At 47.7% G+C, this 18,461-nt stretch overlaps 1 protein-coding gene across 5 annotated transcripts in view; it reads right to left on the bottom strand.

The window, feature by feature from the left end:
• Window positions 1-18,461, bottom strand: part of LOC111141376 (staufen double-stranded RNA binding protein 1) — a 56,256-nt gene continuing 37,795 nt past the window's right edge. For 2 of the 5 annotated variants that reach the window (XM_022493870.1, XM_022493874.1), the window contains 9 exons: window positions 18,250-18,348; window positions 9,040-9,270; window positions 7,360-7,503; window positions 5,264-5,410; window positions 4,012-4,087; window positions 3,496-3,815; window positions 2,771-2,893; window positions 1,918-2,003; window positions 1-1,328 (listed from right to left, as the gene is read on the bottom strand). In XM_022493870.1, the coding sequence (XP_022349578.1) occupies window positions 1,313-1,328; window positions 1,918-2,003; window positions 2,771-2,893; window positions 3,496-3,815; window positions 4,012-4,087; window positions 5,264-5,410; window positions 7,360-7,503; window positions 9,040-9,270; window positions 18,250-18,348 (1,242 nt within the window). In that variant the 3' untranslated portion in view covers window positions 1-1,312. The other 3 variants (XM_022493871.1, XM_022493873.1, XM_022493872.1) reach the window with 3 other exon arrangements.

The raw sequence follows: 18,461 nt of genomic DNA, 5'->3' as shown, positions 1-18,461 counted from the left end.
TTTAGTATTACCATTTATTGGTGACAAACACTAAGTTTTACTTACATTCCATGGGGAGAAAAATCCCAGCGCAAACAATGAATCGAAGCAGTACTTAACTCGCAAGGCTACGGTGCTTTTCATCCAGACCGCACGCAGGACCTTAACTGCACACGCGCCTGTGCACAGTAACACAACGTCAAAAGCAACACAGTTTCAGAGATAAACAGGGGTCATTCTTCCATTCTTTTCAGCCCTACATGGAGATGTGACCAACAGTACAAAGCACTCAAGGAAATCCATCTGCGGGTGTACACGTCCTACATGGAGACCATATCCTGTAGTGTGTGAAAGCTACGTGTCCTCAAGAGCCATATGTATATACACACAATTTTTTTTAATAATCTTTAAAACAAAGATCAAAGTTCATTTGTTTAAGTCCTGTTGCATTAACAAAAATAAAATAGAAAAGGAACCAAATGATCATTAAAGTTTAAAATTCCTAAACTGTCCAATTTATACAACCGTGGGAGACTTCATCAAGGACTGAGAAACCAGGACTGTCTCAGCTAAACCAGACGGCACACAATTTGCATCACTGAAATGGTCCTGGGTTAGTCCAATAAAGTCAAAACGTATAACCACATACACATGGATATGATCTTTGCTGATTAGATTACGGATAGAGTCAGTCTCAAGACAAGTTTCTAAACTGTGCTATGTAACTAGATACAATTGAGAAACTCTCAGATGAAAATTTATATAGTGTCATTTCAATCAAAAGAAAATAATAAAACTAAGAATATGTATCTCTTTTGGGAGAGAAAGCAGTGGTGGGGGGGTGGGTGCCACGGGAGGTGGGGCCAGAGCACGCTAGAATGGTTAGTTGGCGCCGAGTAGGAAGCATCTGATTTTCTCTGGTGCTTTTGGCTCTGGGGCTGGTCGACGGCCCCGCTCCCTGGCGTGGGTGTCCAGGGTGTGTCCCAAGGGTTTGAGTGAGCCACTCCGACAAAGCATCGTGCTCTCTTTCTAGTTTCCTTCACATGGCCCAAACAGCAGCGGTCACAGCCGAGCACTGAGGGGCCCGAGGCCACTCAGCAGACCCTGCCGTGCCCCCCAGCAGCTGCCTGTGTGTGGGGACAAAACAGCACCCGCGCGCATAGCCACGGCCGCCTCCGTGTGTTCCCGCCTTTGTCACCACTGCCGCCTCGGTTCTTTACCCAGCACGTCTCTCAGCCCACTGGAGGTATCAGAAATTCCAAATTCTCAAAGCAGTTTCAGTATTTTCAGTATGTATGTTGGGGTTTTACAACGGTTCGTGGCCAGAAAAGGTTCAGCACCTCCCACACCTTCAAGGAAGAAGAAAATGAAAATGATGCCAGTTTTGGAATGTAAGAAAACTTAACCCATGTTAACAATGAGAAGAACTCAGGAGACACTGAAGCCCAACAGCACAGGCCCCAGTTTATAGGATCCCCGTGCGCCGGTTTGCTCAGGCTATATGGCCAAGCGAAAAAAGCAACGAGGAGAGTGTGTGCGTAGTATGTGCTCTCTGGGAGAAAAGGCAAATACAAGAAATACGGGATTGTACTTGCATAAAGAAACACAAGGAAAAATACGTAAGAAACTAATAAACACGTGACCTCTGGGTGGGGGCAGGGAAAAAGTAAGATGGGTGGGGGCTGTGTGCGGGGCAAGACTGAGCACCCGGCATCTCTGAAAATCACTGTGGGGTTAGGACCCTGTGTATGTACCACCTATTCTAATTGTTTTTTAAAAAAGTAGGGCTTTGGCCACAACTTGGAAACCTTTCAGGGAAAGGGACAGAAGGTGATAGAGGGGAGGCTCCCACTACTGAGTTGAGCACAACTCTCACTTCTGAGGTCTGAATTAATGCAAATGAGGAACAGAACTGCCTTTCCGAGTCAGCTCACTCACACAGACATTGGTCCATTTCCGGTTCTTGGCATCTCTGTACTCGGTTGGTCCAGCTCAGACAGCAACTTTAAGATGTTCAGTGCAGCCTAGCAGGGACGAAAGGAAGAGTCAGAGCACGACCACCACCCCGGGCCACAGCACAGGGCACTGTTTGAATAGGGAGGTGAGGGACAAAACAGCGAGTCCCACTAAACCACACTTTCCCTTAATATCTGAACTTTCAATGTGAAATACAAACTACAAAACAAATTATCCATGTTTACTTCACTGAATCACAACCTCTAATTTTGTATTTTCTTCTAGTATTTTTAACTTTATAGTAACTAGACCACACATTCTGTATCCTGCTATGAAACAAATGCCTGTTGTGTTCCCTTGTTAGAACACATCATCCCTAAAGACGGCAATTTCACAGATGCATTATATTCCATCAGGAGGACATACCAGAATTCACCTAGATTAATTTAATCAATTCCTTTTCTCAGTTTTGTGCTTCTCGTTAGTGGTGTTTCACCTGAACAGCAGCCGAAATAAGGGGCTTTTTACAGCTGCCTGAACTTGGGCCTGTGGTCTGTGTTCTGGGAGATGAATGGACACAGCGCATGGAGGAGGCCCAGGTTTCCAGTCCCAAGTCCACCCCCCAGGTCAGCAAAGGGAGGGGAAAAGCACAGAACGGGAGGGAGTGTCTAAAGCCAATAAATTCTGATAAACAATGAAAAAGCAATCCAATAAACTAAGGACGAAATCTTCAAAAACATGAAATCTGTAAAACCACCAAAGTCGACGGGAGAGCCCTTCTCTCATCTTCCCACGGCCAGCAACGGGCAGGCGCCAGGAGCACCGGGGAACGTACCATGTCATGGCAGGACTCCACGTCCTTTCCAATACCGTGGCTAATCAGAGGTGGCTGGGAGGAGCAATTGATAAGAGACACAAATTCGTTCTTGTTGTTTTTGGGGAAGTCTTTGTATTCAACCTGAGGGGAAAAGAACACTGTGAGGCCGGGCAGGGCAGCAGCGAACAGGCAGGGGCCCAGCAAGCGGAGAGGACGCCTCCTCCCTCTCTCGACCAGACGCGCGGCCCCAGCGCCTCCTGCTCGGTCAGCGAGGCTGTCCGAGGGGCCTGCTGCTAGAGGCACGAGGCGCTGCCCCAGCTCCCTACACCTGCCAGGAACCTAGATGCCCCCCAGAATCCTGGTCTGGGGGGCAGGGACACCAAACACGTGGTCTGAAAGGCGCCACGTCGTTTTCTGCTGGCAGGAAGGGCCAGCACACTGAACCCACTCCCGCTGTAACTATGCCTAAAATGAGAAGCTTTGTTACGACGGTGAGCTTGCATTTTTAAAAAAAAGTTTATTGTTAAAGGACAAGGCAATTCTGTTACCATACGGGGTTATCCTGCACTTCCCTGAACTCCCTCCACCCACCTCAGGACCACCAGGTACCACGTGGCCTCCGCCCTTCCTCCACACAGAGACCTGGATTTAATAAAGGAGGTCCAAGGCTCATTTGCTGAGAGAAACCCAAAAAAGATGACTGCACTGAGGTCTAGACCACACAGCTCCAGCCTAATAGTTACCTGGAATCCCTGGACTCTGGAGAGATAGTCCAGCTGCTCAGAGGGTCTTGTAAGAGGTCCATGGGGTACGTGGCCTGAAGAGATGTTATTCTTTAAAATGGTCTCGGCTGTGGGCGAGGTGCCCCCATACAACAATTCACGGGCTATCATGGCAGTTACCGTGGCCTTGGCAGGATTCGGAGCTGCCCTGGTGAAATCTTTGGTGTGGTGTCCTTGACTGACTCCTACGGCCTGGGCAACCTCGGGCACCATGGGAAGAATCCCAGCGGGCAGCTGCTGATGACTAAGATAAGGCATCCTAAACTCATCCTCTTTATTGCCTAGGGAGGGACACGCAGACAGATCAACGCAAGGCCACATGCGCTGCCGGGAAAGACCTCTTCCAACCCGCCAGCCCTCCCTCGGAGCTCACGACAGCCCGGGGAGGACGCAGAGCTCAACACCGCTTGTCATTCCAGGAACCACGCCAAGCCCAGAATCACATTCAGATCAAGACAGTATTAACATCACACTTACTAGTCCCATTTTCATCCCCAGAGCCAGGTTCAAAAAAGGTTACTTTTCTTCCATCCCCTGGTTTTTTTATTGGTGTCTTAAAAAAAAAATAAAAAATAAAAAAAGGCCATGAGTGTAAATCAAACTGTTGCAAAATTAGTTCCTACTCCCTGAAACTATACACACTCCAACCAGCATTAATTCTGGGTTTATAACCATTTGAAATATGAAGAGGTCATCAGCAGAGAAGCCCGCCCCCACCCCCCGACACTGGACACTCCCCACACCCCCCCCAGCCACTCCTGCCCCCACGGCCTGTCCTCCACCAGAGGAGGCTACCGATCCCCCTGAACTGGGGGCCGGACTCTGCTCGGCACTCACAGGAGGACAGGGGAATGTTTAACCAGAAGGAACCAGAGATGCTGGACTGGTGGAGCCCAAGGTGGGGAAGGAAGCTTTTAGAAGGAAGCTAAACAGAGACTCTTCTGGAACTAATAGCTAATTCAAAGAAAAGGTGACATTTCCAAAGTTAACAAACAGGGCAGGGGGAGTGTGATGAAAGAAATTTTTTGTCAACATGGGTCTCCTTTCTGAGAAGGTAAGGATGTTACGAATCCTCTACCAGATTCTGGAATGAAAAACCCAAACACCAAGTCCAGGCTCTGTGCCGATTCTCGAGGAATGGCCACAGCCATGGCAGAGGCCACGGCCCGCCAGGACCTCTCAGCGCCAGCCAGCTCGGGCAAGGACTTGCCTGAGGGCGCCGCTTACCAAAGTCGACAGACTCTTCGCTAGTGCTCAATTCATAAAGGAAGAATCCCGAATCTAAACTACGAATTTCGTTCCGTAAATCACACTGTGTCGATGTCCCAGAAAACCCACAGCCTGCTTCCCAGCTAGCAGAAGCCGGAGGCCGGCGGGTCTCTCGCGGGCCTCACCGGGAGAGCACGAGGGCAGCAGCCCCGGCGCCCACCCTCCTCCAAGTGGAAAGGAGCGAGCTGCCCTCCGGCACAGCGTCCCTGACCACAAAGATAGGGAAACAAGAACGACTTAACCCAGAGCCACGCTCGGAGCCATGGACATGCAACTCCCCTTCTGACCACATGCTAATGCTCCAAACGGAAAGGACGCCGCTCGGCGGGGCTGTTTTCCTGCCAGGAGGATGAAGCCTTGCCCTGAAGCTTGGCCCTGGAGGTGGCCAGAGTCCCCTAGGATGAGGCGAGGAGGTCATCTTGCCATTAGAGAGCAAGGACACAGAGCCCCGAGCAGTCACCTTCTCCTCTGATTTGAGGGCCGGTTTGGTGGGCTGAGCCTGCGGGACTTTGAAACCAAGGATCTCCAGCATGTTCTCGGCTGCGTTGCGTTTGGCCACCTTCTTATTGGTGCCTGTACCTTCTGCCGTATGGTTTCCCACCTTCACCTGCAGGAGGAGGAAGTAGGACTCAGACCAGTGCTCAGGCCTTCTGAGTAAAGACGGGTCGGGCAGCGGCGTGCGGGCAAAAGAACCCGACCGCAGCCAGAAGCTTCCCGGGGCACCCGTGGCAGTCGCCACCAATGCCCAGCACCTTCGAGCTGCTGCCGCCATGGCTGCTGGTAAAGAGGAGATGACAGGGGCGCCTGGGTGGCTCAGTGGGTTAAGCCTCTGCCTTCAGCTCAGATCATGATCTCAGAGTCCTGGGATCAAGCCCCGCGTTGGGCTCTCTGCTCAGCGGGGAGCCTGCTTCCCCCTCCCTCTCTGCCTTTTTGTGATCTCTGTCTGTCAAATAAATGAATAAAATCTTAAAAAAAAAAAAAAAAATGACAGCGGCTCAGAATGACTTTAACAGACTACAGCAGGGAGTTCCAAAACCTCCCCGCTTCCTAAGGCGCCTTGCTCTGACACTCATCTGTGCTCCTGAGGGTCTGTGCCCCCCGTGCACGAGTGTGCAGCCCGGCCAGGGGCCGCCTGCTTTGCCGCAGGGGGAGCATTTATCCCCCCGGAAACCTGCAGACACAAAGCAGCACGCTGCCTTCGGTGGCTGTCGCCACCTCTAGACTTATGCCACGGAGGAAAGGTTAACAGTGGAGGCAGAGATGCAAACGAAGCTTACAAGTGTGTCCAGTATGCACCCAGGGCCCTGTAACTGCACGAAAAAATGGGAACATTCATCCAAGCTTTGAAAATGATCTGATTCAACCAAGTCACTCATTGTTCACAACTGAAGTTCCAACGTGTTCTCTGTTTCACTTTCATCTTGTTTATGTAAACAAAAACCCACGCCAATTCTCCTGCTAGAACTCGGCTCCACTGCCCAAGGCACGCACAGCCTCGCCGCCTGCAGCAGACCGCAGCACGCATCTGAGCGCACTCTCGGTTCCTGACACTGTCGGTGACCGCCGCACTGACGGGACAGACGGAGAAAATGGACGGTGAAGAACATTATGCATTTTATACGTGTACAATCTATAAACACAACCCCCCACTTCCCACCAGCCCCCGCCCCCGAGAGCCGAGTGTTACACACATCCCAGCACATACCACTGCTCACAATCCCTTCCCAAGCCGGTCTTGATCACAGAGCAGACCAAAAAAGCCCCATGTCCCACAACTGAGAGTCCAGGGAACCTTCCCTCACCAGTGACAAGGGCTCTGGGCTTGAATCCTGGCCTTGCCATCTACCAGCTTTTGATTTTGGCCAAATTACTGGCCCTCTCAGCACGCTGCCATCTTCCTTTGTAGCCTGGAAGGACCATGACTTTTCTCGCCTTCTGACGGGGGAGGCAGAACACACCCGGCTAAGTGGCGGTGCTTCCCAAGTCGTGAATTGCTACACCAGAGTTAAGCACTGGCTTGATGACCGAAAACACCGTTAAATTCAAATCACAAAGTAGACAGCCCATGGAGTGACTGTCTCATAAACACAATGAAAACACTCTGCGCTAATCCGATGCGCAATCCCAGTGGAAGGAGGACTAACCCCAGACTCCGGACTCTACACACGGATTAGGAGGAACAGGAACAGAGCCTCTGACAGAACTTACAAAACTTACCTTCTGAAAAGAACAATACAAACCTTCAAGGAGATGTGAGGAAGAAAACATTTGCCCGCAATCCCACGCCCCAGCACTTGTGACCCGGGGCGCAGTCCGAGCGCCCACCTGCCGACTCAACCGCACGCGTGGTGCGCCCGCAAGGACATGTCGTAAGGCGTCAAATTACTACAAGCAACTTGGTCTCAATATTCCGAACGTCCGATGGCGGGGAGCGGGGCCCGATGGGCCGGGGCACCGCACCTGGCCTCCTCAGGAAAGCATGCAGCCCATGGTCCTCATCCAGCCGCGGTGGGGACACGGTCACAGAAAGGCCACCCACGACCCACCCTGACCCACCTGCATCACAAACTCTCTGCGGCGTGGGAGGCCTCGCTCCGTGAGGAGCATGTACTCTGGCTCCTTCTCCTTTTTCGCCTGCTGGATCTGGGCCAGTCTGCTGATGGGGTTCATCCCCGGGCCGCTGTCCGTGCTGCTCTGTAGCTGAGAACAGTGAATGCAAAAACCATGTGCCGTGTTAGCCGCAGAGAGGACCTTGCCAGTGCAGACATCAGGACACGACACAATATTCCCTTTATGTTGGTCCTTTAAGTGCCCAGAATTAATCAGACCTTTTTTTAAACCTTCTTAAAATTAAAAGATGCTTAATGATTTTCTAGGATTGCTCTGTGGGGACTTTTTAAAAAGTTCTCCTGGCAAACCAACATCAATATCCCACTACGGGCAGGCGAGCAACCCGGAAAGGTCTGCTTTTTAACAGTAAATTTCAACTTGACAATGAGGAGAGAAAAAAACCAGAACATTATTCCTAAAATTCACCCCAAAGCTGTGTTACATAAGATGGTCCCCAGCTTTCCTAACAAGGACTCAAGATCCAGAAACTATTTAAAAAAACACACACACACACAAAACCCACAAAACCTCAAGCTGATACCATGTGGAAAGAACCTAAGAATCCCACAGTTCCTTCCCAGTGGCCACCTTTAGCACCAAAGAACCCTCAGCCCCCGACTCGTGTGGGGTGGTTTCTGGGATCTACTTAGAGAAAACGGGAGCTGCAGGGGTATACAGTGTGCTCACCCCTGGGCACGGGGTCTCGACAGCATGAAACTACAGCTGGCCCCCCGTACAACAGAGGTCTGAACCGTGCAGGTCCACCTAGAAGTGGAATTTTCCCGGTAACTACAGTACAGTATAGTAAGTGCATTTTCTCTTCCTTATGACCTCCTTAATGTTTGCTTTCGTCCAGATTACTTTATGTGCAAATACAGCATTTAATACATACATGCATATAATACAATATATAATACATAAAACGTTAATTGTTTCTCTTATTGGTAAAGCTTCTGGTCAACAGTAGGCTGTCAGTGGTTAAGTGTCTCCAGCGTCAAAAGTTAAATCCAGGCTTTCCACTGTGGGGTGGGGGTGGGGATCAGCAACCCTAACCGCCGTGCTGTTCAAGGATGAAAACTGTATGCTGACAATCGTAACAGAACAGACCCTAATATTCCTCAACATGCCCAAATGGACTCCTGAACCTTCTCTGGCTGGGGGAGCAGGGGGTTTGGACAGGTCCACTGACATGGCTTAAAAAATCCCAAATAAGGAGGTATTTGGTGAAGTGTCTCACTCCTACACCTGCCCCCAGACGCCTTTCCGCCTGCAAATGTACTTCACACTCACAGCAATGCGGCGCTGAGGGAGATGGAGGGAGACACTTTCGCCAGCCTCTGCAAAAGGCACTGCAGGTGCACGCGGCTCCCGCGATCACCCCCTCACGCGGACACGCGCACAGCTGCAGGCGCCTCCGCCAATCCCGCTCGGCGTCCGCATCTTTGCCTAACCGGGGGCTCTGGGGAGGAACTACCCGAGGTGGTCCCCGCACCAGGCCGGCGGGTGGCACGTCAGCGGCCATCCAGTCACTAAGATCAGCAACCTAGTGAGCCTTTTAACATGTCTCCCCCCACCCCCTCCCCGACCAGTCGTCTGAAAGACCCTCTTCGATCGAGACGTTCTTACCCTGACTATGGATTTTGTTTTCTTTTTGATTCTGGGCTTCACTCGCTCGACCGTAGGCAGCGGTGGCAGCTTCTTCAGCTCCTCGAGGACGGCGATAGCAGCGTTTTTCTTTGAAATCTTCTTGCTCTTCCCTTCACCTTCCCCCACAAACTCCCCAACTGACACCTTGGTCACAAAGCTCTTCATATGGGGGGGGCCACTCTCCCGGGCAACCTGTTTCAGAGGGAAAGACTGAGTGAAAGCGTGACAGACACTCTCTGCCAGGGGTAGGACACACTGCTCAGCGCCCTACCTCCCAGGACCACAAGGAAGGGGGAGTTACGGACAAGACCTGACCAGCGCAGGCAGCATAAAGGTCAGCAAAAGGAAACAGTGATAATCCTGAATGCTTCTCTTCCCTTCTTCCTTCTTTTTCAGACTCGTTAATGTTCTCAGGTCTTGTCGGTCCCTCACACAGTTCGCATGGAGTAAAGAGGGAAATTGGGGCGCCTGGGTGGCTCAGTGGGTTAAAGCCTCTGCCTTCAGCTCAGGTCATGATCCCAGGGTCCTGGGATCGAGCCCCACATCGGGCTCTCTGCTCAGCGGGGAGCCTGCTTCCTCCTCTCTCTTTGCCTACTTGTGAACTCTGTCAAAAAAAAAAAAAAAATCATAAAAAAAAAAAAAAAAAAAAAAAAAAAGGAGGGAAACAAGTTCCGCTCCCTCCCTCCCTCCCTCCCTCCCTCCCAGAACAGTTCCTGTCTCCCCAGGGTCACAGAGTGTCCTGATTTCGGGGTATCCACTGCAAACGGCAGAAAGAAAGCTGCCCCAGCAAAGTCCAGAAACAACTGCAACACAGAGAGTTCAAGTTTAATATTTGCTCTGAGCCTCCAGCCAAGCCTAAGCTTATTAAATACTATGCTATGCAGCTATAAAGAATGAGAATTTCTAAGCACTAACAGTGATTTCCAATACATACTAAGTTAAAAAAAAAAAAAAAAAACAAGCTGCAAAAGAGTTTATACAGTACCCTAACTTCTGTGTTAAAAAAGATTTAAATATACCCACACATATAAACAGACACACACGTGTGTTTATATGCTTATTTTTGCAAAATGAAACAGGATGGATGAAGCAGAAACCGAGAGAATTAGTTCCCTACAGCATGTGGGAGGGAGGGGTAGAGCAGGGACAGGATAATGCTTTTGAATGTATCTTTTTGTAGAGTTTTGACTTTTAGAAGCATTTAGGGTTTTACATATTAAAAATATAAAAATAACAAAAATGGGAAAAAATACTAAAATTGAATATGAACAGAAACCTAAGTAAAGTTCTTACTAGATCACACAGAAGGAAAATAAAAATTGAACCCAACTTAGGTTAGCTAGGACACTCCTGAACAACTACGAGGACTCACACTACCAGATTTCAAGACTTCCTATAAAATCATAGCAACGATGCCCTCACAGCACTGCTTAAAGGTGAACAAAGAGAGCGATATATCAGAACGGAATGTAGAAACAGACCCGCACACGTTTGGTCTTGTGATTTCTGGCAAACACATCAAAGCGCATCAAAAGACTTTTCTTTTTTTTTAACCCAAAGTCTTAAAATAAATAAATAAATAAATAAATAAAATAACTAGCTACCCATGTGGAAGAAAAGCTTAACCACAGCCTCAAACTCCACCACAAACAGCAGGTAACTGGAGCCAGAATACAGAACTAAATGTGAAAGCCAAACTCTAGTGCTCTCAGAAGAAACACAAGAGCGGGGCGCCTGGCTGGCTCGTCCGGCTGGGGGGCTGCCTTCGGCTCAGGTCATGATCCTGGAGTCCCGGGATCAGATGTGGAGTCCTGCATCAAGTCCTGCATCGGGCTCCCTGCTCAGTGGGAAGTCTGCTTCTCCCTTTGACCCAACCCCCTCTCATGCACTCTCTCTCCTCTCTCTCAAATAAATAAATAAAATCTTAGGGGAAAAAAAAAGTTCTGAAGAGATACTAATTTGAAATCATTAAAAAAAAGGAAGAAAACATAGGAGGAACAGGCCCAGAGCACGCACGTGGCAAAGAGCTCTTGAAAACACAAGGTACCAGCCATAAAGAAAACAAAATTGGAGCTCCATGTAATTAAAAATTGCTCTCATCAGAAGACAACAATTAAAAAATACAGGGAGTCCACAGAACAGAGGAGAATATTCGCAATATATGTATCTGAGGGTTTTTAACCAGAATACTGAAAAAACCACTGTAAGTCAACTACCCAATTAAAGACTTGAACAGGTAGTTTACCAAACTGGATCTCTAAATGGCCAATAAGCATATGAAAAAAGATCATCATTTGTCATCAAGGAAATGCAGATTGAAACCACAACAAAATACTGCAATATATACAATACCCCAAAATGGCTAAAATTAAAACAGACAGTATCAAGTGTTGACAAGGATGTGGAACAACTGGCCAGAGTATAAACTAATACAATCACTTTGGGAAACAGCTTGACAATTTTTTTTAAAAAAGATTTTATTGGGGCGCCTGGGTGGCTCAGTGGGTTAAAGCCTCTCTGCCTTTGGCTCAGGTCCCAGGGTCCTGGGATTGAGCCCCGCATCGGGCTCTCTGCCTACTTGTGATCTCTGTCAAATAAATAAATAAAATCTTTAAAAAAAGAAAAAAGATTTTATTTATTTATTTGAGAGAGAGAGAAAGAGAGAGCGGGCACATGCATGAGAAGTGGGGAGGGGCAGAAGGAGCAGCAGGATTCCCTCTGAGCAGGGAGACCGACGTGGGGCTCAATCCCATCCCAGGACCCTGAGATCATGACCCAAGCTAAAAGCAGCTGCTTAACCAACTAAGCCACCCGGGCACCCCCAGCTTGACAATTTTTATTAGACACCTGCCCTTGACTTGGCAATTCTGGATGCATGTATACACAAGAAGCCTTAGCAGCTTTATTCATAAAAGTTTCCAAAGTGGAAACAACTCGCATGTCCATCAACAGGACAATGGATAAAGCTCAGCTTTACATTCATACGGTGAAACACCACACACCAATCAGCTACTGACACACATGGAGGAGACTCACACACACTCTGCTGAGGATTAGAGACTTGACACCAAACAATCCATATTATATCATTCTATTTATGTGAGCTCTAAGAACAAAGAAAACAAAGCTATAGCGGTTTTAGAAAACAGCTTCTTCTGAGTGGCTGTTAACTTGGAAGAGGCCCAGGGACTGCTGGATGTTATGGGAATGCTCTAGATCTGGACTTGGGTGGTGAACTATGGGCTTAAATGGGCTGTGCCCTGAAGACATGCCTATTTTCCTGCATCGGAAGCATATCTCAACAGACAGGACAGTAGGAGGTTTAAGCATGGAATTAGGAACAGAGACGAAGAGTCTTGTGATGCTAGATTGAAATTAGAGGTATAAACTGCTAATTCTGAAAATACAGGTATTTTCCAATGCTACCTGCCTACAAGGCCTAGAAGCAGTGACCCTCCAGCAGCAACAAGCATGCCTGGTGGCCCATCGTGGTCTCCGCATGCTGCTCTCAGGGAGGGGCAACCAGGGCTCCTGCAGGTCTGGCTAAGGCTATTTCTGTTAGAATTTCCATTTCTACTGGCGCCAAAACTTGAGCCCGGAAAGTTCAAAGTAAGGGTAAGGCTAAAACATTTCATTGTACCAGAAAGTAAGAAGGTCAATCAACATCTGAAGAGGGGAGGTGAGAAGCGAGTGAGCAGGGATAATGAGGGACACACACAGAAGAGGGAAAAAAACCACCTCACAGCATATATAAGAACTGTAACTCAAAATGAAATCATAAAGCTTCTAGGAGAAAAGAAAAGAAAAGTAGACTGACCTTACATGAGACAAAGGTGTCTTAGGTTACATCCAACAACCACGAAACGGAAAAATTAGGCAAATTCAACCTCACTGAACTCTCTCTGCTCTTTGGAAGATACTATTTAAAAATGAAAAAATAAGCCACAGACTGGAGGCAAATATTTAGAAAATACAGATCTGATGAAAGGACTGTATTCAGAACATATAAATAACCCTCAAAATCAGTAACAGAACAACTCGGTAAAAAAACTGACAGATGTGAACAGACGCTCCCGGAGAGCAGGTGCACAGATGGTAAAGCCGCACATCGAAGACGCTTGGGGCGCCTGGGCAGCTCAGGCAGTTAGGCTCCAGCTGGTGGTTTCAGCTCAGGTCATGACCTCAGGGTCCTGGGATCGAGCCCCAGTTCCCCCAGTCCGACTCTTTGCTCAGTGAGGAGTCTGCTTCTCCTTCTGCCCCCCTCCCCACCTGTGCTTTCTCTCACTCACTCACTCTCTCTCTCTCTCTCAAATAAATAAAATCTTAAAGAAAAAGACAGGAACTACTGCTCTGCCCAACACAGCCAACTCACCACCTGCATCCCTGCATTACATTAAGTTAAAGAAGCCAGACGAAAGGCAATAAACTCTGTAATTCCATTTATGTAATGTTCTGGAAAGAGAAAAACTGCAGGGGTGGAAACTGCATCGGCGGTTGCCCAAGGCTGCAGATGGAGGAAAGGACTGGCTGCAAAGGGCCTCAGGGCAACCTGAGGGGGTGAAAGAGCTTCTAGGTCTTGACACTGGTGGTTCCACCACTGAACACATTCATCAAAACGCATCAAATCATAGACCTGAACAGGGTGGGTTTTACTATATGTACATTATACCTCAAAAAAACTACCCCCTCCCAAAAAACATCCCCACAGGGGTAATAACAAAGGACACAGGAGCCAGCTGAATGGCAATTTGAATATAAAAATGAATGACAGTAATAGAGAACCATGGTTCTTTTCCTTTTCTTTCTTTCTTTCCTTTCCTTTTTTTTTTTTCCCCCTAATGTAAGCTCTACATAAGATGGGTCTTGAACTCCTGACCAAGAGTCACACGGGCTAAGTCAGTCGGGCGCAGCCCTCCATGAACGACAATAATGAAGTAACACTCTGAATACGAAAAGAAGCTGTGGACCTACGCTAATAAAAATTAATAAAAATTAACTGCTATTAAAAATTAATGTACGGAGGTGGGGTATTTCCTGTGGAATGTCAGCTCGGAAAGGCAGAAAATGCACCAGGAGTGACTAATACTGGGAAGAATTATCAATGACTACGAGAACTGCTGGGGAAATCTCTCAGGGCATAACCTTCAAACATCTCCTGGCAGCATATACGTTAACTGCAAAGAGAAAGAAAGTCTCCTTTAGGTGAAGCTCTGGGTAAGCCAAAGAAACAAACGTCACTCACAGGGCGGGGGTGGGGGGGTGCCCTCATGTGATGCTCAGAAGAACCCACACCTCTTCTGCAGTGTCCTGAGGGGAAAATTGCATTATCTGAAACTAATCATGAGGAAACGATCAGACCACACTGAGGACCATCCTACAAATTGCAGCACCTTTAGAAAATGTCCAAAGAGGCTGCAAACCATTATAGACGAAGGAGGGCGCAGAGATGCCTCTCCCAGATGCAGGATGAGATCGAGACATTATGGGCCATAAAGGACAGAAGAGGGACAGATGGCAAAATGTGAATACAGGATGTACATGAGAATTAGTGACGCTCAATTTCCTGTATTTGATCATTAGATTGTGCTTATTTAATGTCCTGTCCTTAAAAGATACATGCTGAAATACTAAGACTCCCCATACCTACCGCTTAGCCTCAAATGACCCAGCAGGGGTAAGAAGAGACAGAAAATAATATGTGCATTCACAGAGAGAAAAAGCAAATGTAAAACATTAATCACTAGTAAATCTCACTGAAGGAGAAATTCACTGTCCTATTCTTCCAACTTTCTACAGGTCTGAAATTTTTCAAAATAAAATACTCAAAAAATGGCTAGGAAAACCAAACAGCCCCGAAAACAGCAGTGCTGTGCTCCCCAGGTGAGAACCAGTGGCCCCTCGGAGAGCAGCCTTCTCTGCCCCCCACAGGAAAAGGTCAGCTGGGAGCCCCAGCTGACTCGGGCCCCTGCACATGGACCATGGGGCTCCTGGTGCCACTCGCACACCACCTCCCACCCTGACAGCCTGGTTTCTGAACACTCACAGCTCCACCCGGCCTCTCAGAAAGGATCCCATCATCTACTCATATCACAACCCCGCCAATCTAAATGTGGCTTTCCACCTACGGTGGATTTAGTGCAAGGTCACTTACACATCACAACCGCCTCTCGGTGACCATATCAATCTGTACCATCACATTTTTAAACTAAAAGTATGTATTTTATCAAAAGTCAAGCTATATACATTTTTTCTGGAGAACCAAAGGAAAGGCTCCTGTCTTCTCCCATTAAACACTTGTAATCCAGATTTCTATGTGACAGACTTTACTATTAAAAAAATTCAGTAAAAAAAATAAGTAACTGTTCCATTCATTTATTCAACAAACATTTCCTGAGGACCCACTATGTGCCAGGTAATCTTCCAGGTGCTAGAGACAGAACTGTGGGAGGAAAAATAAAAGCCCTCGCTCAAGCTCATAATGGAAGTAATATGACCCTTTGATAGATGAGCTATTTCACATAAGCACTCACATTAACAAACTCAAGGCCACCACCAACGCACAAACTGGACCGTCCTAAATGATTACCTTAAAGATATTCACCCACCAGAGGGCGCTCCCAAAACTTCCTTCATGTGACCAATTCCCTGCTATGTGTTCCTGAACACAAGTTTGAAACCCAAATCCAAAATCTAAACAAAGTGGAAGTGGGACAGAAGAATCTGGTCTCCAAATCCCACAGAGCAAAATCAAAATGGCATTCCTTCACTAAGGTTCCAGAAAGCTCTGTGACTCCCAGGGCAACAACTAGTAGGAACAGGTGGCAAGCTTTCCAGGACCCTGGTGCCAGCAGTTGGCTCTGTAACCCCGAGGTGACCCTGGAAGCCAGGCACCTCCCACTCATCTTGGCACCCCTCCAATCTCTAAAAATCCTTTCTCATGCTCTACACCAATCCCTCAGCACAAGGAGAAAAGGAGGATCCTTCCCTTTCCTGCAACAGGTACCCAGGAAGACACCTTGTGGGTTTTGGAATGAAGTTCCCACCTAGCAACTCCTATCTTACTGCCTCCCTCCTCAGTCCAGACAGAAGGAGAAGGGGTGGAAGGGATGCAGCGCCAGATGAGAAGATACAGCCCTAGCCTGGCCGGGGCTCTGTCCTCTGGGAGGAGGGGACAGTATAAACCTGGTCCCGCCTGCCAGGGTGGGATAGGGATGGGTGTTGGGGGATGCAGGGTGGCCCCATGATGGAAGTATAATGTCCCACCCCACCTGTGCCCCATGGCAGGCAGGGAAGCACCGGCAGCCACAGACCGGAAGTCAGCAGCACGCAGCGGATGGATTAAGGACACAACCCAGGAGCCAGTTTAGGGCACCAGCACATTAATAAGGGAAGGTATACATTTTATAATGTATAAATGCATGAAGTTTGGGGGTCACTTGTAACTGCAAAAATGCTACAAAATTAGTGTTTTACAGGATAATAAACTTTTAAAAAGGGGGACTTTTAAACAGTTAAAAAGGGGGGCTTTTTAACTGACTGAGCCAACCAGGTGCCCCATAGGGGGACCTTTAAAAAAGAAACAGGCCAAAAGATATTTATGGAGGACTTAAAACTGTTCTAAGTAAATGCCCCACCTCAAATTACATTTGCCTAGGTAACAAAGTAGAAGCATAAAGCATTCTGGAAGACTAAACATATAGTCTTAAGAACTCTGAAAGACCTGGGTACCTGGGGGGCACAGTCAGTTAGGCGTCTGACTTTTTTTTCCCCAAAGATTTTTTATTTGAGATGGAAAGAGAAAGAAAGAGCACGAGTTGGGGGCAGAGCAGCAGAGGGAAAAGAAGCAGCAGACTCCCCGCTGAGCAGGGAGACCAATCCCAGGCTCCAGGATCCCAGGATCATGACTTGAACCGAAGGCAGATGCTTTTTTTTTTTAAGATTTTATTTATTTATCTGAGAGAGAGAGAGAGAGAGTACAGACAGAAAGAGAGACCATAAGTAGTGGGAATGGGAAGAGGGAGTGGCAGGATCCCTACTGAGCAGGGAGTCCCACGTGGGGCTTAATCCCAGGACCCTGAGATCATGACCTGAGCTGACGGCAGACGCCCAACAGACTGAGCCACCCAGGTACCCATAGGCATCCAACTCTTGATTTCAGCTCAGGCCATGACCTCAGGGTCATGAGATCCACAAGATTCTCTCCCTTTCTCCTTCTCTCTCTACCCCTTGCCCACTGTCCCCGCCCTCCCTCACTCTCTCTCAAAAAAAACAAACAAAAAAACCACCTCCGAAAGACCAAAGAATTGATAAAGATATCTGCATGTACACTGAAACACAACCTTGCATAACCAAGTGTGGAAACCAAAAGGATCTGCAAAGAATTCACCATGTGTCAGACCATTACGCAAAACTTACTAACCTCCCTCACCTGCCCCGTGTACCTGGACTCACTGGGTCTTTGAAGGAAACACATACTAAATGTATCTTTGTTTTCCACTTTGAACTAACAACCCATTAGTTATGGTTTTTAAGACTGTAAGGTCTCCAACACGACATGAAGTTATTAGAGAGGTGACTTATAGGGCAAATGCTGGACAAGGACAAAACTGATGCCCTGTTAACTCCGGCAATTCCTAGGGACTAAAGAAGATTAACGTTTTGGGGGTAACAGAGTCTTTTGAGAGTTTTATGAGAACAAGGGACCCTTTCCAGAAAACACATGAGAACACAAACACAATCTTCTTCAAAACCATGTTGATAGGCTCACAGACCTACCAGGACCATCCAGGGACTATAGCCCTGAAGAAGAGAATATTGCTTTGCTTATTATAAAATCTGAGTCTTAAACCTGAAGGTTCGGGGCGCCTGAGTGGCTCAGTGGGTTAGGGTGCTGCCTTAGGCTCGGGTCATGATCTCAGGGTCCTGGGATCGAGTCCCGCATTGGGCTCTCTGCTCAGCAGGGAGCCTGCTTCCCTCCCTCTCTCTCTGCCTGCCTCTCTGTCTACTTGTGATCTCTCTCTGTCAAATAAATAAATAAAATCTTTAAAAAAAAACAAAAAACAAAAAAAAAACCCCTGAAGGTTCACAGGTTTGTGATGGTAATCCCAATGTTATTTAGGATAAAAATCATCCCAATGATGAATGCCAACAGTATTTTACAGTAGAGTCCTACATATGAAGCAAGCTTACCTCAAAATTCACAGGCAAGTTCCGTTTAAGTGCAATCTCAAACACTTGACTTATTTCCGATTTATTGAGATTTTCTTCTTCTGATTCTCTTCCATTCACCTAAAGAAAAAATAACTGTTTAGTAGTTAACCCTTATGAAAAACTGTCAACATCCCAGCTATGATAAACCTTAAGCACTGAACCAGGGCTTCACGAAGTGAGCGCTACCCCAG

This window comes from Enhydra lutris, unplaced genomic scaffold (genome assembly GCF_002288905.1).
Source record: "Enhydra lutris kenyoni isolate GAN:26980312 unplaced genomic scaffold, ASM228890v2 scaffoldscaffold6, whole genome shotgun sequence".
Taxonomy (NCBI): domain Eukaryota; kingdom Metazoa; phylum Chordata; class Mammalia; order Carnivora; family Mustelidae; genus Enhydra; species Enhydra lutris.
The sequence above is the reverse complement of the archived record's forward strand: the minus strand, read 5'-3'. Positions and strand labels throughout refer to the sequence as shown.